This window comes from Meriones unguiculatus, chromosome 10, assembly GCF_030254825.1.
Source record: "Meriones unguiculatus strain TT.TT164.6M chromosome 10, Bangor_MerUng_6.1, whole genome shotgun sequence".
NCBI lineage: Eukaryota > Metazoa > Chordata > Mammalia > Rodentia > Muridae > Meriones > Meriones unguiculatus.
The window spans coordinates 78265522-78290257 of NC_083358.1; the positions used below are offsets into that span (position 1 = coordinate 78265522).

The 24736-nt window shown below is 44.6% G+C and overlaps 1 protein-coding gene across 3 annotated transcripts in view; it reads left to right on the forward strand.

Moving 5' to 3' along the window:
• The window catches only part of Alpk1 (alpha kinase 1), a 99017-nt gene that overhangs the window by 43883 nt on the left and 30398 nt on the right, over nucleotides 1-24736 (forward strand). For all 3 annotated transcript variants that reach the window (XM_060392718.1, XM_021648737.2, XM_060392719.1), the window contains exon 3: nucleotides 1827-1981. In XM_060392718.1, the coding sequence (XP_060248701.1) occupies nucleotides 1827-1981 (155 nt within the window). The remainder of the gene's footprint in view (nucleotides 1-1826; nucleotides 1982-24736) is intronic.

Below are 24736 nucleotides of genomic sequence, written 5' to 3' on the forward strand. Positions count from 1 at the left end.
TTTGTTAGAAAAGGGGGAAGGCCGTCAGCAATAGAAAAGATTATGAGAGTGGGCTGAAAACCTCAAAAGGAAAAGGAAAGAGGAGAGGTGTTTTAGGAGCTAACGGATGTGATTGTTACCCTGAGTCGGGGAGGGAGAGAAAGCAAACATCTGGAAGGACAGGCTTCAGACTGGGGCGACACAGCATGCGGTGGTCCCATTCATCAGAACAGCATGCAGAGGGAAGTGGAATTATAAAACTGCCGATTGGAGGGATTCTAGCTATCTTGAAAACATGGCCCTGGCAGGCCTTACCCATCTCCCCAATTCTCTATGCCTTGCTAAAGCCGTTAGATTACATTCCTGAAGCTATTCCTCAAGGTCTATTCCCTTATTTAGCCGCTTCCTCCTGCTGAGGCTCCAGCTTTCAAAGTACTAAAGTCCAGCAATCAGAAGCCCCTTTTGGCTCGCCTAATTAACATGCCAAAATAAGACTAAAGCTGGAAGGTCAAGGTGGTGCGTATCTGTAATCTCAGCACTCTGGGAAGCAGGGGCAGGTGGGTCTCTGTGAGTCTGAGGCCAGCTACTCAGAGAAACTGTATCTCAAAAAACAAAAACAAAACAAAACCTTATTCTAACACAGGATTTCCCCCTTTACCTTTATAAGGCCCTGTTTTGCTATATGCCTATGTATATCTGTCTCCTCTCTATCCAGAGGCAGTCCTTCGGCCCCTCCAGGACAGATATCCCTGCCCCCTCTCCATTGTCTCCTTCCCCTTTTCCCTCATCCTCTGTCTCTTGTGTTTGTCTCTTATTCCCTATCCTCTGTCCCTCTGGGGCAAACAAATCTTCTTTGTGCTGAGAACTTGGTCTTGGGTGCTCTGAACCAATACTGGTCCTTACACTGATGAATTCAGTTCGGAATATGTTCAATAAGAGACACAAGATAGAGAGAAGTCTATAGACAGCCTTGTTCAGAACCCTGGGACATCATATGTACTTCAAAACTGAGAGTGTTTCCGTTGTGAGGAAGATCCTGTGGAGCATGAACCACGTATTACAATCATAGTGAAGCAGACAATGGGCCTCCCGAGACGTGTAGAACTTCTTACTGTGAAATCTTGAGTGTCAGGTAAGACAGTCCTACTCAGCTGCTGTGGTTTGGATGTCGAAATTAGAGGGAACACTTCCAGTTTCCAGAGCTCGTGTGTGTGTGTGTGTGTGTGTGTGTGTGTGTGTGTGTGTGTGTGTTTCTGGAGTTTGGACAGGAGACTATAAACCAGAATAGTTAGGAAGGGTTCCCACTGAGAGACTTAACACAGTTGCTAATGTGGAACGGGCCCACTTCACAATTAACTGGCTATCACCAAAAGTCCTGTTTGTGGGACTGTGCTTTTTGTCTGTATTCAAGGATCAATCAGCGCTGAAAGGGTGAGACAGGCCGAGGTCCTAGAGAAGCAGAAGAGGCTGAACAAATTGATTCCCTTCTCAGGTGCCATGAGCTCTAAATGCCACCGCACTCTAGCCCTGTTCTCACTTTACAGGGGAAAGAACATTTCCTCCGTGCCATCCTCTGATTCTTCATGCAGAGACACTCAAGTGGTTCCCTTCCTGTTAAAAAGCGTTCTTAATGCCTGGCTACCCCAATTTACCTGTAGGGCAGAGCAGACTCACCCCTGACAGATAGCTCCTTGCTATTATTCTTCAAGGCAGCCCCAACAGCTTGGACCAGGCAACAACAGATAGGAAAAGTGTTTTAGCCACTGAGGTGCTTCATCATAACACGGGGGAACTCAACAGCCCTTTCTTTGACTGCAATTTCCTCAACTGAACTCTGACCTTTTCAGCTTCACTCCCCAGCGAGCTAAGGACCCTGATCCAGGAGGCAAAGGAAATGAAGTGGCCCTTCGTGCCTGAAAAGTGGCAGTACAAACAAGCCATGAGCCCAGAGGACAAAACAAACCTGCAAGATGTGATTGGCGCCGGGCTGCAGCAGTTGCTGGTAGGGAGAGTCTCACCACCTGTCACCTCACATCCCCAAGTGAGGCATTTAGACTCTAAGTGGTCTAGCAGATTAAATTTCTCTGAAGTACAAGAGAGTTCCTACTCGTATGGTCAGCTCTGCCAGGTTGACTAATGTGGGGAAAATAGCTATTTCAAAAGCGTCGTTTTCCTGCAACCCTTGGTGTGAGAAAGAAAACCTAACTGGAGTGTAAAAGGGTGGGTGTAGGGTACGTTCTGAATCCTGTTGCCTTGAAATAGTCCCGTCTTCTTGGCGAGCCAGAGTTGTTTTGGTTCTACCGTGCTTGAAAACATTTCTGTTTTGAAATGATATTTTCTAGATGTTGGATAATAATAATAATAATAATAATAATGTTATCATTATTATTATTTTTAAAAGGCTCCCCCATCTCATCTTGATGTCTAAGCTATTGATCCACATCATGCTGCTCCCGCCTACCCCTTGCAATCCTGTTCACTCTCAGCTCCTCATGACTAAGGCTGTTCTGGAAGAGTCAAGTTAAGGTCATGGATGTACTTAGTCTTCACCTCACATAACATAACCCAACTAAACCAGTGGTTCTCAACCTGTGGATTGCAACCTCCAGGGGTCACATATCAGTTATTTACATTACAATTTATAACAACAGCAAAATAACAATTGTGAAGTAGCAATGAAGTCATTTTATGGTTGGGGGTCACCACAACATGAGGAACCATATTAAAGGGTCACAGCATCGCGAAGGTTGAGAACCACTGAACAGAACTGATGCCTCTATCCTGCATAAGAAGGGACATTAAGGACAGTATGGGGTTTATTAAAATACAAGTTAGGAAGATCTGGGAGGAGTGATGGAGAGGAACTGGAAGTGAACATGTGATCAAGGTATAATATATGTACCGGTTTCCAAAGAACTAGTAAAAAAATAAAAGTAACATTTTTTTTTAAGAACAGCATAAGAGAGAGGTCAGATGTCCCTCAGGTAGCTAGGCCTGACAGTTAGCAGTGTTGGCACCTAAAAACAGACGAATCATTTTAAAGGTCAGCTTCCCTAGGGACTACCCCGCTTGTGTTTTGTTCCTCTTACCCAATCCTGTAATGCCAAGGCTTGTACTACCCCACTGGCATTTTTGTTCCTTTAAAAACCTTGATCTCCCAGAGCCGGGGGTCGCTTGCCCGTATGTCTTTGTAAAGGGCAGCCACCCAGCTCGAGCTTGTAATAAAGAGACCCTCATGTGTTTTGCAACAACAACAACAACAAAAAGAACAGCATAAGAAACCAGATAAGGCTCAAGACCTTATCTGAGTTCCATGGAGAGTTAAAAGGAGTATCATTTTCCTTAGTGGCAGCATTGTTTTTGTCTTTTTAAAAAAGTTTTATTTATTTTTATTTTATGTGTATGGATGTTTGCATGCATGTATGTATGTTACCACATGCATGCCTGATGCCTGCAGAAGCCAGAAGAGGGTGTCTGATCTCCTGGAACTGGAGTTAAAGATTATTGTGAGCTACCGTAGGGGTTTTGGGAACAGAACCCAGGTCCTGTGTGAAGGCAGTAAGTACTCTTAGCCACTAGGCCGTCTCTCCAGCCTTGCTTTTTACTTTTTATCTTTAATTTTTCAGGTGACCATCAAAGAAATTTACTAACATAAATGTGTTTTTCCTCACATAAAATATATATGTGTGGAGATCAGGCATGAAAGTGATGTCAGCACTCCAGAATTTTTACTGGGCTTACAAGGTTTTATGTTTAGGGATTATTTCCCATGAATACATAGATAACGGTTTTTCTCCTGTTGAAGGAAAGGCTCTCGGGAATGATCCCTTAATCTATGAACACACAAGAACATCTCCAGGAATTCCTAGAAAGGGTAAAATAGGTTCAGTATGCTGGAGATTTTTGGCAGAGGAAAGTAAAACCTTGTAAAGAATAAAGTGTTGACCTCTGGGTTTAAGTTTGTTTGGTAGCCCAGGCTAGCCTTGAACTCTAGATCCTCCTTCCTCATTTTCCCACAGTGGAGATTTACAGGTGTGTGCCATCAAACCCATATAAAGTGGAGGATTTTAGAACGTGTGGTTGGTACCAATGTAAGTGTAGAATGAAATAACAGCTGTAACTTGTATATTGTAGAGTTTACATATGCACCAGATCTTACTTATCAAAATAGCCCTGTAGTAAGTATTTCCATTACATCCTTTGGCCCAGGGAACAGAGAGTAAATGACAGTTCTGGACTTGTAGCCTCCTCCTCTGTTTCAATTCAGTTGTCTAACAGCAAGTCTAAGATGAAGAACCTGAAACCCAAAGTCCATACTCAGACTGTTAACTGTGAAGGCAACTGCTATGAGCAGTCCACAGAACTCTTGGCAGCAATGGAAGCCATCAGCGACTGTGCTTTCAAGTACAGTAGCCATTAGCCACGCAGAGCTCTGGACACCTGAAATGGGCAGTGTGGATGAAGAACTGTATCTGTAGTTTTGCTGAATTCTTATATGTTTCTCTATCTATAGGATGTCAACAGACATTATGTTTGCCTGTTGAAGTTAAGTGTCCTTACTCTATGAGAACCCAAGAACATCTCAGGGAAGTACCAGAAATAACAAGGGCTGTCATCATTCTGCTGGCTAATACACAAGGCACGGGACAGTATTAGAGTGTGGCAGCGGCCATGTGCCCGAAGCAGTGGTGCTTAAGATGAGACGCCACACATCACACATCATGTGGGAACTTGGGGATTCAAGTTCTTGACCCCCAATCACTAATCTTTACTGGGGCAGAGGCAGGATGTAGCTCTCCTCCCTGCATCCAAAGCTGGTGGTGACATCAGGAGAAAACAGCAGCTGCTGGGATTAAAGCTCGTCTCTGGGTTGGGATTTGCAGTGTGAATTAAGAGCAAAGCAGTTGGGCTGGAGAGATGGCTTAGAGTGTTAAAAACATCTGGCTGTTCTTCCAAAGGTCCTGAGTTCAATTCCCAGCAACCACAGGGTGGTTCACAACCATCTATATTGAGATCTGGTGCCCTCTTCTGGCACACAGGCATCCATGCAGATAGGACACTGTATAAATAATAAATAAATAAATCTTAAAAAAAAAAAAAAAAGAGGAGGAAAGCCGTTTGCGGGTTGTCTGAACCATTTCAAGAGTACACACGTCCTTCCTCCTACCAACTGTGGAAACAGGCAGTGAAAACAGAGGGGGTTTGTTCCCACTGAGCCGCCTTTAGTCCCTAATGGCTTTAATCTGGGAGCTTTCTGAACTCTGGGCATCGTTTTTCTTTAGCTTACCCAGCAAGCTATAAATTAAGCAACCACACCTCCTCAGACTCTTAGGATGCTCTCCTTTTGTGCCAGACCCCAAGTGCACAATTGCTAGACCACTCTGTTTATATGTAGAGAGAACTATAGCTCTCCACGGGCCAGGCTCTCTCAAACTCTTACTGCTTTGGAGAGTGTAGCTTGTGGGGAGTGACTTGCTTTCATCAAGCATGCTGTCTACCTCACTGTCACATCTGGAGGAGCTTCATGCCCATGTCTTGAAAACCACTGAACTTTTAGTCTCTGAGCTTACAGGAAAAGCTGCTAAACACCTTAACCTGTCTTTTTCAGTTATTATTTCTTCTTACAGTTCATATATAATCCCAACATGAATTCTTCCCCCCCCCCCCCACACACACACAAATCTTCCCCTTCAGCCTTCAAAAGTAGCATTTTGTCTGTCAGTCAATCCCACCACCCAGAGAGCAAAGCAAAATGTAAAATGCTGGAGAAAAAAAAAAGTAAACTGCAGAGAGCTCTTCTGCCGTTTTTGAGCTGGTGAAATTAAGAGTCCTTTAGCATGGAGCTCTCTGCATGGCCACTTCATCAAGAGTGGTTTGTGTGCTCTGCTATCTGTACAGCCCCCAAGTTCTGCCCTCCCTCCTCACCCTTTCCTTTCCTTCTCCCCCAGTCTCCAATCCTTCCCCCTTTGGTGTGTGGCCACCGACAGAAATTTATGACAGGGGCCAGCCTCCTTTACAGTCCACACAAAGCTCGCCCTCTTGAGAGACTTTGTCAGCACTCTCCCAGGAAAAAAAAACACCTGCAGGATGCTCTCTGAGAGACCTGGAGAGATGGGAGATTAATGTGGCTGTAATAGCCGGGCAGGGGTTTGGGTATTATGCCCTCTCCCCAGGTAGATGGATCTTTTCTGAGATGATACCAATTATTTATAGCTGAAACATCTGTTGATAACTGCAGCTGCCCTTGTAAAACAAAGCATATCATGGGGTCACAGGCTACAGGGACCTAAAACCCTACCTCATGCTAGCTTTGGTCTATTCAGTATCACCCCAAGTCCATGGGTTACCGTCATCTTTAATGTCTCATCGTGCCATGGAAAACACTTTGTAAACACCGCGCCGTAGGCTTTGAAGCATTATTTCATCGCCATCGGTAATTTATATTCCAGTGCCATTGTGCTGTGGGAAAGAGAGGGCGAACCTTTTTTGTTTTCCATTTAATTGTATATCGCCTGACACTTTGACCTGTATTATTAGTATCAGTCAGAAAAAGGATTTTCTCTCCCTCTTATTTAAAAATGAAATTTCAAGGGAAAGTAAGCGCTCCTTCAGCTCCTTTCACTCACAACAATGTTTACACTCCAAGAGGAGAAGATGAAAAGCAAGAGCAACTCTTTTTCAAGTGCCGGAGAAGGACACTGCAGTTTTTGAAAGAAAACACTACAGCCCTTACAGATATCATTCAGCGAAAGCTTTGATGGAGTTTTCAAAACCCAGTGAAGGCATTTGGCACTGGCTTCTGTGGAGCCCCAGTCTGGGGTGCCACCGCTGGCCCTAGCCAGGAAAGCCTGTTCTCGCTCCTCAAGTGTGGGACAGGTCCAAGTTGCTACGTGGGTACCTCTTTGGTGGGGGGGTGTTTCCAGCAACTTCCATTTTTTCTAAATGTAACAGTCACTCCTTAATCAAAGAAAAATCTGAGAATCAAGCTCTTTAAAAAGGAGAGAGAGGGATGACCGAGTTTTGCATGTCTGTGGCAGTAGGGAACAGAATTGATGGCTAGGGCCTGACTTTGAAATTCCCTGCATTGACTTGTGGTTCAGTTGGTGGTACTAGACTGGGTAAAACTTCCTTGTCTCAGAGAGAGGGGAACCTGCCCTCAGCTTCAGCCACCCTGTTTCTAGCGTGGCTCCCCATGCAGGAGGTGGGGGTGGTGCTCATGGTGTGACACAAAATTACAGTCAGAGAAGATAAAGCAGGCTCAGGGTGTATTCTTTGTTTTCTCCCATTTCTTTTTGTGCTCCGATGTGGGTAGTCTATAGCTATTGTGCTACAGAGCGGTGGGGAAAAAGATTTATGCTGCATAAAAGTGATTTGAAAAGACCCTCCCCCCAAAAAATGTTGAAATGTTTCCTAATGTTACTTTGAATGAAAAATCTCTGGAAGAGTATTGGTACATTTAGCATCTAGAATATTCTTCTAAGGTGTCTCTTCAGATAACTTTAGTGCCTTTAACTTATTATTTGTGTGTGCGTGTGTGTGCGTGCGTGTGTGTGTGTGTGTGTATGTGTGTGTGTGTGTGTGTGTGTGTGTATGTGTAACTTCTTGCGATACTGGAAGAACATGAGTTGGTCATTGCGAGACCATGGGGAAATAATTTTAAAGTGTCTGCTGTGAGTTAGGCAAGATGGCACAAGATTAAGGTACTTGTCTCTATACCTGAAGTCTTGAATTCCTTTCCTGGAACCCAGTGGAAGGAGAGAAATTTGTCTTCTAATTTCCACATACCTAATGTGACAGGTACATGCTGAAAACCCTACACACACACACACACACACACACACACACACACATACATGTGTTAAAAAAATGTCTATTGTAAGCAACATAGAGAATGGAGGTCGATATTTAGAAATGAGGTAGGTAAAAGAAACCAAAATATAAATTGTAGACTTAGGTTTTTCAGCAGGACTGCTTTATTTAGGGTTCTTAAATACCTTCACCTCTCTTCCAACACCCCCCCACTCCTGCCTTAGGTAGGAAATAAGTATGGCAAAGGGCTGTAGACCTCTTTTATCTACTTCCTGCTGACTAGGGTCAATGGTCTTTAGGGCATTACCAAATTCAGTCTTCAGGACACTAGCAGTCCAGTCCAGACACCAAGCAGCAACAGGAATCAGCACGACAAGTGAGGGAAAGCCGCAAGACCCAGCCAGATTGCCCAGACAAGTCCTCTGGAACGTTTCTCTCTGAGAAGATAAGTGTCAAAGCACAAGGACCAGCACTTCGATGTCAATCCAAAAAGTGATGCCTCCCTGCATGTGGGACTCCATATTCCTCCTCTCTTCAGAGTCCACCCACGGATGTTCTCAGCTGGCCAAAGTCACACACACACACACACACACACACACACACACACACCCGCACAAGAGAGATCACAGCAAAACATCACGTGCTCTCTCACAAGCCAACCTCCAGCAAAACATCACATGATGAAACCGAGTCTTCAAACAAACCAGAAAAGTCCACTTCAATAAATTGATTAGAAAGTGAAATATCAGGTTCAAGAATGACAGTCCTATGGCATAGTCACCAACTTAGAGGGTTAGATACTATCTGTGGGAACAAGAGAGCCTCAGCCACAAATACACTCATGTTTAAAAGACATTCTTAAGACCAAACACGACTCATTTGTTCCTGTTGCCAGCTCTCCTATTAGAAAGCTTAGATTATTGTCCTTTCAGTAATGATTTTCTCAAACTAGTTTTCCAACTTCAACTATGTGGTTTGGGCTTTAATAACGAGAACCTTTTTAATCTGTACGGGGAGGTGGGGAAGACAAGTGACCATAGACTACAAATTCACCCACTTACTCAACCAAACCTCAGAGTGTCTCTGTGTGTTGAACACTTGGTATCAAACACTGAAAGCTGAAGGAGGTGGGGCGGGAGCTGGAGAATGGTTCACTGGCTAGGAGCACTGACCGCTCTTCCAGAGGACCCGGGGTTCAACTGCCAGCACCCACATGGCAGCTCACACCTATCTGTAACTCCAGTTTCAGGGCTCTGATGCCCTCACACAGACATATGAAACATCAATGAACTTTACATTTAAAAAGATTATTCTGTTTTTAAAAAGAAGAAGAAGAAAAGGTGAAGGATGGAGAAAAGCCAAGTAGTTTTTTACTTAGAATGAAGTGAGAAGGTGGCCCTTGCCCAAAGCCTGCATGTTGAAACATTGTCTTCCATTTATCAACTACGTAATCTCTAAAATGACCAACAGATACTCTTCTAAATGTCGCATTGGCATCGTTAATCCCTTTTGCAGTAAGGGAATTAACACCCAGAGAAGTTTTATAACGCAGTCAAGGTTGTGACTTGCCCTCACCATATGACCATCTCTGCTTTTTCCATCCATGGTTTACCACAGACCCAGGCTGCCATTTTACATGTTGAGTTACCAGAGACTGGAAGGAACCATTACCCAGAACCTACTATGACATACATCCTCAGTGACTCAGGACCTCCTGGTCCTGTCCATGATCTGAAAACTAGAGGGTGGGCCTTGAAAGAATCCGCCCTGGTCAGATGACGTGTCCAAGCTTTCAGCAGTTGTTAAATGTTGATAGGTCTGAGATAGATAGGGTGTACATCTGAGAAATGGAGACCTATCAACATTTAACATGTACAGGTACATGCTGGCTGGGTTTTATTGCTGGGTGGTAGGGCACTTGCCTAGGATGCAAAAGGCTTTGGTTCTGATCTTCAAAACATCAAACAAAACAAAACAAACTGTACTGCAAAATGTACAGAAGTATAAATAATAGCTCTGTTAGTAGAGAGTTCATTAGAGTAACAACTTATTTATTTAACAGAAATATCTATACGAACATATATGTGGAATTTATTATTAGAATGATTTACAGGCTGTGGTCCAGTTAATCTGACCAGTGGCTTCCTATGAATGTAAAGTTCAGAGACCTAACCCATGAGGCTGGGTGTCTCAGTTGGTCTTCAGCATATGCTGCCATCTGGAAGAAATGGGATCTAATGCCCTTAAAGGAATGGACTTTTGCCCCTCTGTTCTCGGGTTTTAGTTAATTCCAGATGTAATGAAGGCGACAACCAGGCATCGCCATCACAGTAGCATGTGCTGGCCAGTGGCACGTAGGTGGTGAGCTTTGCTGCCTCAGTCATGATGGGGTTGGCAGAGGCTTCCGAGTGCATGGGCACGGGAGACAGAGCTGTGTGTGTTTCCTTGGCTTCTCCTCCTGGGCATCTTCTAGACCTCTCAGACTCACCGGCCTCCTCTGCTTACATCCCAGATACAGTCCTCTGTAGACTCCAGTGAATGGTACCACCAGCCGGCCATTCAGTAACATACTGGAAACCGCAGTCAGTCTTGCCATTTTTCCTCTCTCTTGCCTGCCAGTAGCTTTTGCTTATAAATATCTCGTGAACTCACTTCCGCCACTGTCATTATCTAAGTCTGTGTAATTCATAAAGAAGAGGGCTTGATTTGGCTCATAGTTCTGGAGGCTGGGACATCCAAGAGCACAGCATCTTGGGGCCTTCACGCTGCGTTACTCCTGGCGGAAGAGAAAGGGTAAGGGAGGTGGAGCATAAGAAAGGACCACACTGGCTTTCATAGCAAATTCACTCTCACCACGACTAACTCCTTGCCACGGGGATGACCAAGTCCTCATGGTCTAATGATTTCTCGTTAGGGCCCATGTCCCAACACTTGCACCGACGGTGTTTCCCACACACAGAGTTAAAGGGAAGCATTCAGACTCTGGCACCTGCCCGCCTGAGCTGCAATCATAGCTTGACGGAGCCCCTGCCGCTGCTTCCTGAGTTGTCCTTTGTGTCCCTGGGGCCACATCCTTTCCCCATGAGGAGAGCAATAGGCAGGCTCCAATCCTAGTCACGCCCCCTCAGTGTTCCTAGGGAACACCCGGCTGTAACCCAGGCCTTGCCTCTGCTGTGGCTGCCCACAGGCCTCCCTTCAACCCACACTCTCACAGGGATCATTCCACGCATACAGTTATTCTCCACCCCTGCAACCCTCTCTCTCCTCTGAGGTTTCTGCCTTGTGTGTCAATGAGTTTCTGCTCTTCGGGGAAGCTGTCTCTCGCTTGCATGACTGGGTTAACACTCCCTGATCACACACTCCTGTAATACACCACTGTGTTTACATTGGTTAGAGGATCCGCGTTCATTGTTATCTCTCTCTCCTCCTGACAGTCAGCTCCATGACAACAGGGGCCCTGCTTGCCATGCCTTTCTTTTCCGTGACATTTATATCTCTGACACTTCACAATAAATATCCTTGGTTCTCTTCTTCCGTTATCTAGAACTCAGGTCCTCAGTCTTGGTAGCAGGCACCTTGAACCATTGAGTCATCTCACTAGCCCTTGAATATAAACAGTGAATGAATGAATGAATGAATGAGTGAATGAATGAAATGTATGTTACTCATAAAACATGGTATGGTGTTTCACATGCATGTATGTGGCATACAAGTGAGGTTATCCTGTGTGTAGCCTCCTACCCAATTGGCTGGCCAGTGGACAAGAGTATAATAGCAAACTTTCTCTTTGGAAATGGAAAGTCTTTGAAACAATGCTTTACAGGCTTCCCGATAGGAATTAAAAAGCTGAAGAAGGCAGTCTTATTTGCTGTGTCTATTATAAGTTGAAATGGTCGGAGTTTTTGTTTGTATTTGGGAGCACACATTGCAAATCTAGGCAAGGGACAAGTGGAGAGAGAAAGCATGTGGAGAAAGTGTGACAGAAAAACAGCTCAAAGAACACGATAATTACAGGAGGCAATAGGCTATCCTACCATTCCCACATAGTCACTGTTGCCTTTGTGGAAAGGAATCTACCTTCCCACACTGCAATCGGGACTGCCACATGACCTAAACTAGGAAATGGGGGTATAGCTGGGCATGGTGGGGGCAGGGCGCACTTGGAATTGAATCATGTGAGAGGGAGGACGATCTGAACTCCTAGTAATTCAATTCCTGGCACACTAAAGGAGATAGGTTCACCCTGTGCCAACAAGCCCCTAAGAACTGGGAATGCAGCTCAGGGGTATAGTGTTTGCATAGTATGTGCAAGACCACAGGTTCAGTCCTGGGACTAGATGGGGTGGGAGGGGGGAGGGGGGCACAACGTATCACACTAAGTTTATGATTCTGGTTTAGCAACCGGAAGTTTTCAGAGCTTTTTGGTGGTGTGGGTTTTTAGTTGTTATTCCTAAAGTAGGAGTTCTCTGTGTAACCCTACCTCATCTTGATCTCATGAATAGAAGTTTTCTTTCCTTTGCCTGCATCCCAGAAAGGGCAGGACACATAGAGAAGAGTCTAGGGTCTAGGGTCCTCGTGCAGCCCGAGCTGTAGTCAATATGAAATTTGTACAGCAAACAAAGAGCTCTGTTGTTGAAGGCAATCAGATGTAAAGTTGTGGGTTACTGCCCTGTGGTGGGCTGTAAGGATGACCATGAGTCACGCAGAGGTAGGCCTAGAGGCCATCTTTGAAGACCTCTACCTCTTTCTCTCTCCTCTGCTAATTTTCCTCATGCCTCTTGACTGTCTTTTCTTTCCTCCAATCCTACTGTAACTACAATGGCTTAGGCCATATCATCCCTTTTTTTATGTTATGTCCAGCTTTTCTCACACCCTCACCCATATTTTCTGGATCAATGGAAACAGAAAGGTACATTGCAGAAGAAACAAAAACTTCAGAAGCTTAGGGCTCACTATGCTGAAAACCTACTCCTTCCTTTTACTCTCTGTCCTCTGGGGTCAGTGGGAGGCCATGCTTTCTGCCCCTGTCCCTAGGGACCCATTTCCATAGGGTACTCACTGTTATGCTAGACTATCAGGAGCTGCCACTGAAGGGGAGGCAGAAGTTAGGAATGCCACACAGCATTGTAAACACTTCTGTGATGAGGTAAACAAAGGCCAAGAGAAAGAGCACGGACACATCTTTCTTCCTACCACGTGTATGGAAGGGAACCTTCTAGGGCTGGGGAGATGGCTCAGCAAGTAACGCCTGCTAATTTCTGCTAAGCCTGAAGATGTCCATTTTTTTCTCCAGTGACCATCTCACGGTGGTGGCAGGAGGCTATATTTCCTCAAAGTTGTTCTCTGACCCCTACACATAGGTTATCGCACTCGTGTGCATTCGTGCATGTGTGTGCACGTGTGCTCGAGAATGCATATACTCGAAGAATGGAAATTAAAAATAAAGAAAAGAAAGGAAAGACAGAGATCTGAAGACGGGGTAGCAGCCAGGGCATCTGAGTTTGCCAGCTTTCCTCTGCAGCCAGAGCGTCTTTCTCATACTTTTCATCATGAATTTAGAAAGTGGGCAGAAATCCTAACTAAGCTTTCAAAAGCATTCACCTCCCATGCAGATCTCACAAAAGCATCGAATACTAATCCTGAATGAGAAAAATCTTCTAAAGACATGCCAATGGATGTTTCCTTTACGTGGCAGAGTTACTGCTTGCTTATATTTCCTTACGATTCCCCACAGCAAGCATCTCTTCCTATAGTAATAGATGGAAAGAGAAGAGGGAATGGAGGGGGATAGGGCCTCATTAATCAGGTGTCTAGGTAGTCTCAAATAGACATACACACTTCTCCCCACTTATTTGGCAGTTAAATAAAACACTGAGCTGGGCGTTGCCATAGCAACAGAGACACCAAGGTCCGAACTGATGCCAGCAATGCATCTTGTCACCAAAGAAGACAAGAATTCTGGGCACAACATTTTAATTTCTGCTTTTTCTTTCCACAGTAGGTGGCTTGCCATGGGGTGAGTGTCATTACTCCCTTGTGTTCCTTCAGAGGTCATTTGTGTGTCCACGTGGTCCTACACACCCTCTTGTGACCCAATCTAGGTGTTGAGTGTTTTTATCAGTATTCAGTATGTAAGAGGAAGAGAGCTGGAGGCCCTCTCTCTCACGTCTATGGTTGGATAGCTGAGGAAGGTGAAACCCAGAAAGATTCGGTGCTCACGCTGAAAGTGACGCAGCTACCCCAGGGACAGCAGTGATATCCGGTTGCACAGACAGGGCTGCTGTTGGCCTGAAGGAGACGTTTTTAAAAATGTACTCCAGTTCTCTCTGCTACCAGTAATGGAGCCTTCTCTCCCTCTGTTATTCGAACAGAATTAATTTTGAAAGGAAATTTGTAAAGCTAACCACCAGCATTTTAAACTAGAATTTCTGGGCCAATGAGATGGTTGAGCCTACAAAGAAAGACTTTTGCTTTACAAGGCTGATGACCTGAGTTTTTGATCTCTGACCTCCACATACATACAGAAGTATATGATTGTCAAGTGCTCTCTCTGTCTGTCTGTCTCTACATATGCACAGTAGTATGTGTTTACCAAAACCTCTACACACATGCACACACTAATAAGGAATAAATTACACTGAAATTTTTGAACTTTAGTTTCTTCTGCTAAATAATCTAGTTCTTGCTTTGGAAAAAAAAAGTCAGAGAAGAACTAAACATTGTTTAATAAGTGAAAATTAGCTACTAAAGCAGTGTGGCTGTGAAAGAGAAATAACAGTCTGAAGGCCTATGTACTTTCAGAACTTAAAAAAAAAAAAAAGAATGACGAAATCCACTAAGGATTTAAACCCTGCTCTAAAACTCTGCCAAAAGTGGTGGTGGGGAGTGCTTTTAATAAAGTCCTCTCAAGTTTCAATGGAAGGTAAATTAAAATGGTGTGGCTTGTCTTTAATATTCTACCAAGGAAACTCTGGTTGCCACAGAATCAGGCATGCAAGCTATCCCTTTGATGAGGGCTCACCCTACAGTGTGAATTTCGTGTCCTTATAATGAGAGCAGAAACTGAGCCAAGTCCTGGAGGAATTGATATAGCTCAGACATGTGGGCAGAACAGCACAGCTCTAAGTGCTAGCACAAAAAGAGCAAGGTCCAGTGTCGCACAAAGAGGCGACCTTCAGAAAATACATCATCCTAGAAGTGTGCCCACCCCCCCTTTACAGGCAAGCCAAGCAATGCTGCCTCCCAAAGCCACTTAGTGGTGGTTAAATGAGGAGCTTAAGCAATCACACCATCTCTACTTATCTAGCATGAAGCCGTTGAAAATGTCTCCTTGGAACATCAACAAATATCAAACACAGGATTCCATACGATCAAGCTGACAGATTCTTTACAATATACTTTCCTGATGGCAACCCCGCAGAGTAGGACTTCTTAGGCTCACTTTGCAGATGAGGTGAGGCAATTGGGTTCACAAGCTAGAAAGATGCTCCAAGACACATGCCAAGTGCAGTTAAGATGGAAACTCCCCCATCACTGCCTTGGTGCCCTGGCCCCATGCCCCTACTCATCATGTCCTGGTACCTGCCTACTCATAGAGCAAGCTTGGCTCGCACAGTGAGAGGATTTCTCTCCTGATACCCTGTTCCTGCATCTCCACTCATCATGCCCTCTTACCTGACTACTCATAAAACAAGTTTGCTTCTCCCATAGAAAAACAAAACAAAACAAAACAAAAAACAAACCAGATGTTCTTTAGGTTAATGAATTCATAAAAACTTGGATGACTACCATCCTTATTTTATTTTATTTTTGGAAGTTTATATAGCACAGCTGGGGTTTCCATGTTCTAATTGAGGAATTTATGTACTTATTTATTTTTCATCCTATCAGTAAATATTTATTTCTCTTTCCCTACCATCTTGTGTGTGTTGGTTTGGTTTGCCTAAAAATGATGGAATTCTAGGATTTCACTGCTGTGTCTGGCTTCCATCAGTAAAAAACTTTGAACAAGAACCATGACAAAAATCTCCTATATGTGATGTATTTACATTATACATATTTTGAGAGAAAATTTCCCTATATCACACACACACACACACACACACACACACACACACACAGGCTTTAAACTTGTGTTCCTTCTGCCTCTCCGATACTGACTGAGTAATTGGTTTACTTATTTAATTATGGGCATGCCTTGTTTGTTTTGTTGTATAGATTTCTATAGGCTAGAAGGTTAAAGCTGAGACAAGGATTAAACAGGCATCTAAGAAACAATTTTTATGGTTGCATTACTGGCACAAGGATCTTTTTCTTTATGTAAGCATTGTGAGTAGATATGTTTAGTTAGAAAAATCTTGATTAGCACTCTACCTGGAAAATGTAGCTGGTACAATTTATTTCAGTGTGCATTTGACTTTAACTGCTGTCATTATTGAAAAATTACATTCAAAGATAGGGAGAGCCAATTACGCATGCTCAGCTACGGTCAGCCCATCCAATAGCTGTGAGAATCCATCTCCAGCGCCGCAGAACTGGAAGAGCAACCACGATGAAGAGTTCCGTGGGGAGGGCATCGGCAGTTCTGTTGTGTTATGTCTGCTGCCGTACTTGCGCATGTCTGAGACAACAACGACAAGGCTGGTCTCAGCAACTTTAGACAGTAGAGGGACTTGGGGCCTTGACTGCTAAATCTCGACTCTGGTGCTGCCTGTTGTTAGCATGGAGGACACTGTAGGTTCCATTTCCCTACATCTCTAAGAGCAGCAACAACCAGAAGCACTCTTCAGATTCTTTTAAAAGAAGTGGATAACAAGGGATGCTTAGAATCATGTCCTGTGCTCAAGGAATGGACAAGAGGACTTGGCTTAGAGTCGAACAGTTTTTCTTCCTTTTTCCATGTTTATGTGTATGGGTGTTTTGCCTGCATGTATGTCCCACTATCATGTGTGTGCAAGGGCTGTAGAGCACAGAAGATGGCGTCAGATTCCCTGGTACTAGAGTTACATGCAGTTGTTAGCTGCAGTGTGGGTGCTGGGAGTCAGTCCCCCTCCTCTGGAAGAACAGCAGTGCTAAACTTCCCGGCACAACTCCAGCCCCCGAGATAAAAGGTTTAGAGCCAAGAGGCAAGACATACAGAAGCTGAGATCAGAATAATCAGTCCTCTCATAGAATCGAGTGGTGAGGAGTGAAACTATGACTGTGATGTGGTCTCAGAATTACAGATTAGCACGTGCTGCCCCTCTTCTAAAGATTACAAGCACCTGAAGGTTCAGGATTGCGCTTGTAAACCTGACAGGGTGAGGTCACGGTCCTTTCAATAGCATTACTTTTTTGTTTGTTTTTCAGGACACGGTTTCTCTGTGTAACAGACTTGGATCTCTGTAGATCAGGCTGCCCTCAAACTTACAGAGATCCACCTGCCTCTGTCTCTGTCCCTGCCCCTGCCTCCCCCAGTGCCCCCACCTTTTAAAGGAAGTACTTATCTATGGGAGAACCTCAGGTAGCAAGAATCTCATTATCAGACTGTTCCTTCCACAGCAGTGCACTGACAGCCAGTAAAATAGCTGATTCTGTTTGATCCGATGCCCTGGATTATCTGCTAGACTATCTGTGAAGAAAGCCTGACATTTCCTTATCCTGACCTCGATATTAACTAATCATGTGGGTAGACTTAGTTTCCAGGAGACAAAAAAAAAAAAAAAAACAGAAGAAGAAAGAAAAGGAAAGGAAAGAAAGCCACCATCCTTTTGTCAATCACATTGGATTCCGTATTAGATAGAAAATTTCTTTCCTTTTGATCAGTCTCGGTATGCTTCAGAAGAACAGCGTCTTCCTTCAGCCAGGTGGGAAGATTGGGCCTTGGATGAGAAAGACATAATCTTCATTAGGAAATCCCCTCTAGGAAATCTTCCTATTCCCTTGCAGCCAACATTAGGTCAGAATCCTAAACTTGAAGTCAAAATATTATATTATTGTTGTTTGAACCTCTGGTATTAGTCCATTTTTTTACATACCTGTCAGCAGGGAGAAATTTTCACCTTAAAATGCTCCTAAGTGAGGTAACGCCATGTCGTTCTTTCTCGGTTACATCTTCAGTGTCCATCACCTCATACATATTCTGGTGAAGGAATGGATGAACTACTAGAGTCTTCTGTCCTGCATCCCGGGGGGGGGGGGGGTGCCTGGGCTTCGGTGCTGTGCGCCCATATTGAGGGGACACAAGGAGTGTGACAAGGAGGTCTTTCTTGTGGCTGAGATTTCAGCTCCTCACCTGCTCTAGTCTGCCTTCTGTTGCTGTGTTTTTTATCACAACACTCCAACTGAAAACAACGTGGAGAGAAAAGTATCTATTGGTCCTACAGCTCAGAGTCTATTAAGGAGCGAAGCCAGAGCAGGAGATCAAGGCAGGAACTGAAGAATAGGCCACAGAGAGAAAAGATGTCTATCTGAAGAAAGCAACCCCGTGACTATGGCTAACTTTTCCCTGGCACGTCAAGTTGATTGTAGAAGCTAGTTACAGTCCCACCTAAGTCAGGTCTGTTCTAGGCAAAGGACTTCATCCACAGATGTGGACCTTTGGTTTTACTTTCTATATGGTTATTTCCAGTGGACAGACCTCTGCATAAATATAATTTTCCCAAGTACCTGGAGGAATTTTCACAGTTAAAAACTCTAGTTTCTCAGGCTCCTTAAGGGATTCTGCTTGAATCACATTAAACTCCACATTAACATAACAAATAAACATTTTTGGGACTTTCTGGCCAATGGTAGAAGTCCATACTTTTAAGTTTAGCTTTCTTTTTCTTTTCTTTTCTTTTTTTTTCTTTTCTTTTACTTTATTTTATTTTCTTTTTCTGACAGAAATTAGAGTGCAACCCAGGCCAGGGCCCCATGCATGCTGGGATGAGCTCTAGCACTGAGCTGCGACCCTGCTGTTATTTATTTATTTATTTCCCTTTTTATTGTACCCAGGTCTCGCACATGCTAGGTGAACTCTCTCACAGTGAGCTACATCCCTAACCCTCAAAAGCCCATTTTTTCAGATGCCTACCTTGAAATATATACATATATATATATATATATATATGTAATTCTGTCATCCTTATTGTATGCTTTGATCTTCATTTACTTTTCAGTTTTATCCCATCCCTGAAATTTTTGAACCACTGGGAGTTTTCATTTTATCTCTTGTAACAAAGAAATCATGATCTAAAAGCTGAGGTATCACTGGCTAACCATATATACATACGTATGTGAAAACAACCAAATCAGCAAAACGACTGGAGAGCCGTGACCTAAGTCAGCTTTCACACTTAAGCTTCCCTTAAGCATCTACAAGACAGCTGTGAACTACCAAAATGCCCGGTGTTCACATCAGTGTAAATTAGAAGCTTTCTGTGGGGAAGTAGGAAAGAGACTATTGATAAACACTATGAAGGCAAAAATGCCAGAGTCCTAGGACAGTGAGTGTTAGAAGAACTTTATTGAAGCCTTTCTAGAAAGAGGGTCTAGAGCCAAGGCCCCATGGGGGAGGCCTGGGACCTCCAAAACAGCTGCAGTACAGGTGGGAGCAGCCAGTGCTAACGCTCAAAGATGCGGGATTGGCTTGTTCTGGAGGCAAAGCAAGGGGGCGGGAGAAGAATAAGAAGTGATGTGAACTAACTAGGTCAGTGGAATAATAAGAGGGATTTATAGACAACACCTTATTTGCACTGATAGGTTTAAATTCTTTTTTTTTTTTTTTTTTTGTACATTATTTGCGAGTATGCGCATGGCTGGCTGCCTGCTGCAGCACGCATGTGGAATTCAGAGGACATCTGCAGGACGCTGGTGCTCTCCTTTGCTGTGACACTCAGACCATCTAGCTTGTCAGCCAGTGCCCTCCACACCAAGCTGGCTCACCATCCCTAGGTTGCATTTTAAAGGTGATGAGAAGCCATGCTGAAGTGGGAGCAGGGAATCAACGTCACCGAGCATGTGTTTTAAAGGCCTCCTTTAGATGAATGGATGAGGTGTAAGCCAGAGGGAGAGGGTCTTGGGTGGAATGGCAGGGATTCCACCTACTCCTCCCCAGGCCAAATGACAGTGGCTGGCCCCACGAAGGCTGTCTTGAGAAAACAAAAACTTAAGATTTTTTTTTAAATGTTTTAAAGGTTTTTCTGATTTGTTTGGATTTAACAGCAGCAAACTTGGAATCAGAACTGCAAGGTTATCTATCTAGATACCTAACCAGCATGTCACGGAAATTTCCATTTAATGCCGTGTTTTGTGTTTATTCTTTGAAAATTTCACATAAGCATACAATGTACCTCGTTCGTATTTCACCCCAACCCTGCTCCACCATCTCCCAGATGCCCCCATGTCTCCCTCCTAACGCCCGTTTTTCTCTTTTGTTATGACTTTCTTTTATAATCCACTCAGTTCAATTGGGTCTTCCCATGCGTGCGTGCCAGTGGGGGCCATCCACGGAGCATGACCAGCCTACCAGGGACCACGCCCTTGAGGACAACTGACCCCTCCATCCTCAGCAGCCATCGGCTGTCCTCAGTGTCTCAGCTCTGACTGGGGTGCGTGGGTCCCATGCCAAAATGGTGTTTGGCTTGATCTCGTGTCAGTCTTGTTGAGGCAGCCATGTCTGCTGTGAGGTCACGAGTACAGCTGTTCTGACATAACTAAGAAGAAAAAAAAAAAAACTGTTTTGCCCCAGTCTTCCCTGACCGCTGGCTCTTAAAATCTTCCCGCCTGCTCATCCATGATTCTCTGAGCCTTGCAGGCAGAGGTGTGACACAGATGTCCCACATGCAGTCCTCAGACACTTATTCTCTCTGTGTTGACTAGCTGAAAGGCTCTGTACTAACCACTGTCTACTCTACTGTGCTTCTGTACTTACTGAGACGCTGTTCACAACAGTCCAGGTATAGAAGCAGCCTACATGCCTGTCGGTGGATGAATGGATAAGGAAAATGTGTTGTTCGGATGTGTATTATATAACATGTATAACATACCACAGCTACATTATATGTACTATACACACACGTGCAGAAGGAAGTTTTACTTAACCCCATGAAAAAAGAATGAAATTGTGTCATTTGTAAAAAAGTGGCTGCAGTTGGAGACTGTTGCGTTAAACAAACTAAGAAAGACTCTGGAAGACAAACAGCACGTTTTTTCTCTCACATGTGGAAGCTAGATTTACATGACAGAAAATGTGGTACTTGTCTATCTGAGTCATTCTCACAAATCTTTCTTATTTTGCTTAACATGATGATGCGTGCTTGTGTGCATTCATATGTGCATGCGTGCGTGCGTGTGTGTGTGTGGTGTGTGTAGTATGAAAGCAGAGGAGGGCCTATTGAAGGGAAAGAAAGTTATCAGCAAGAACGCAGAGAGTGGGATGAGAGAGGGTCGTGGGCAGATGTGAGTGTGTATAAGGTACAGTGTATAAAACCTATATGAAAACGCTGTGGTGAAACCCATTATTTGGTACTCAAACTAAAAATTGAAATTAGTTTTCTAAAAAGACCATGAAGGTTAGTCCTGAGCAAATGAGTGAATGTTATCTCTAAGCGGGCAAAGCAAGGATGGGGACGAAGCAGGGACATTCTGTTTTAAGAGAATGAACTTTCAGCATGGACTCAGAGTCTGAGCCAGGCTCTTCGGGGCAGCCCCCCATACAAAACTGAACAGCAGAGAAGAGGCTACGGGGTGTAAAAGTGTGAGTCACCAAGAGAGATGTAGGTGAGGCCATCAAGATCAATGGGAAGGGAGCTAGAGAAGAGCAGCCCCCGAAGACACTGAAGCTGGGGAAATAGTGGATAGAGCAAGGAAAAGTCACAGATGAAGCAGAAAGGAAACCAGAACAGTCCTATCAGACATGCATAAAAAATAAAGGAGAAAACATGCGGGTTCAACCATGTGCCTGTACGAGCATGGATAAGATGAAGCTCAGTGGACATGTATGAGACTTGGAATTTATTGGTGACTCTAAGAGAATGGGCTGATTAGTGTTAAAGATGAGAGTTATGGAATAAAGAGAGTTTGGAGATGTGGAAGGGAAGAGCAGGTTAGATGACTCTTGAATTTGGCACCACTGAAAGAACACGAAAAACAGGCCAAATGGCATCCTTTCTGTAGGCAGAAGGCACCTCACTTGGTGAGTGCCTGCTGTAAAGTTTGTTTCGGTCCATTTCCTGTTACTATAACTAAATACCACAGACTGGGTAGTATGTGAAGGATGAAGGTTCCACAGATCCAAAATCAAGGCTTCGCATGGCGACAGCCCTTTTGATAGTGAAGATGTGGTGTAGAATCCCAAGTTGACATAAAACAAGATCATCAAACACACAGGGGCTGTGGGCGAGTGAGACCAGCGTTCCAAATGAATCATCAGTGTGATTATTGAAAATTATGAAGATTTATAGCTGGAATCAAGACACCTACAGAGAGTCCAGAGACAACGGAGCAGCTCCACATCTCCCGTTGATCCGAGCTGAGGAAGAGGGGGCGTGGCCAGCCAATGTGTTCTGTAGACACTGAGGAGCAGAAAATCTCAGCAACTGTTTTTCACGGGAATCTGCATTTTTCCATTGGAGAAATGGGGAGTTGGTGACTTTTGATGGGGCCTGGGCGTGAGTCTTAAGATGTGTCCAGTTTTCTTTTCTCCCTATGAGAGGCCAGCGTGGAGCTGACCATGTTTGTTCTTCCCTTGACCTTCCGTAGTCCATTTTGGTGGTTTCCACTCTTACTCTCTCACTGTTACACAACCATGCTGGCCTCCATCACTTTTCATTTGTTATTATTTTGATAATTCCTCACCTCAGAACTTGCCCCTCCCCACTTTATATCTTCCCTTTCCTTTTTCCCTCTATTTTCCAAATTGCTGTGCCACGATAATTTTCCCTCACACTGCTCTGGCCAATTGAAGCGCCAGATGGCACGGAGGCCCCTCACCCAGCCCCCTTGAGAACAGCTGCCATTGTCATTGCTGTGAACACATCGTGGCTTTGAACTCGTAGCTGGGATCCAAACTTGAGGCTCAGAGGGGCTGAGCCTGGGAGGGGCTGCTCTGCAGCCACAGCCCTTAAAAAGACAGGGCTCGTTAGCATATTTTCAATCTTCTGTGTATCGAAATCTCATTGTGGAGTTTAATTCCCCCCACCCCGCCACCCAACTTGGCTTTCTAGCCATGAAGTTCCCTTTGTGCCTTCAACTCAATTAGAATCCCGTATTTCCCATCCCACAAACAGATGTGGAAACACAACTCTGTGTTTGTGGGCTGCCGGCACGTGTATCTTTGTGCAAGCAAGTGTGAGCCTGTCGCCTTAGGAATCCAGTAAATTCTCTTCGCCCTCTCTAAGTCCTTTATTTAAACATGGTCACTCAGGAAGAAGGCTACGGTTGCTGTCTGTTCGATCTTCCCTTGAAGTCAGCCTCTGAGGGAAGATAAAGGAGTAGAGCTCTCATTCGTTTCTGAGCATAATATTGCTGGGTTCGCAGCAACATGGAAATTCTGTTGCTATCACATATGATCATAATTTCGAGTCCCCAGAGATGGCAGGTTTGTCATGGGTCTAAAAACCCAAACAACAACAACAACAAAAATCCATATTTGTGAACCAATATGCATTTCAAAAGCACTATTCTATTTTAAGCCATGGTTTGGGATTGTGTGTGTGTGTGTTGTTTTCTTTTTCTTTTCTTTTTGGGAGGTGGGGAGGGCAAGGGGCTCCCTTTCATGTTAATCTAATTGTGCACAGCCCAGGCACATTTTACCAGGCAGGGAGATTCCTTAGTGTCCCTTCCCTACCACACACTCTGGCCTCTTTCATTCTCTCCTTCTCATGTCAGAGAATACGGGGCCTCCACCTCACCCTGCGCCTCCCTCCTGCCTACATGGTGGGGAGATTCCCAGAAGGGTGATGTATTCTGCCTCTCTGCTGAGGAATGTACTGTCCCCTCACTTGGCAGCAAATGAAAGTGGGTATTAATTTCTCTTAAGAGGGGATAGAAACAGAGAGCCGGGCAGCAAGAACCGCGCCACCCAAATCTGCACGTAGGTCGCAGCACGCTGCCTCTTCAAAGGAGGGAGGCAGAGAAAAATGAAAGCCAAGAGGAGAGCCTTCTGACTTGATGTCCCTGTACTCTGCATCATAGGCTTTGGATAGAGATGCGAGAGATTCGGGCCCCCGAACGGAGCTAAATTATGCAGCTGTGGGGACGTCGGGGGCCTCCAGAATAGGATGCTTCGTTTAGATTTTGCACAATGCTATTGAAGTGCTTATTTTCCTCCTGAAGAGACACAAACAGATGCAAACTTCTGTAAACACTTTAGAAATGAATTCAGTGAGTTTGGCCTCTCAGCGGTGCTCAATAGCTGACAGAAAAATGTCTAATTAGTGCAAGTGGAAATAATAGGGCCACTTGGATTCCTTCCATCCTCCTCCAAGTCTCGTTCTCCAAGAAACTCAAAGGCCCTTTTGTCTGGCAGGTCACCCTCTCTCGGGCTTTTGTGCTTCAATCTATTAAGAGTAGAAGGGGAGAAAATAAATTAGGCAATGTTCCCTGCTCAAATATATGGCGTGTTCATGCGGGATGCAGAATGCGCCTACAGGTGCTGGGGGAGGGGCGCCCCGGTTGGTGACGGAAAAAAGAAAAAAAAAAGCAGTGCGCACGCGCATGGGAGTGCTGGAAGGGTCCCTTTGAAGAACTAGCTTCCCACTTGCTCCATAAACACAGAGACTGCGTGCCTTCCTTTCTCTTTCCCAGTCTCAGAGAGCATTAGTCCTCGGGGTCGGTGAAGGGACGAAGAAGATGAAAAGACATGAGAGGTTTTACGTTTTCCAAGAGAAAACTAGATTCGACCCATCATTTCTGTTTGAGTATTGAAAATTCCACTGAGACTTACACCGGGGCGGGGCGAGGGGGGCTGCCTTTTCGGTGGATTTAT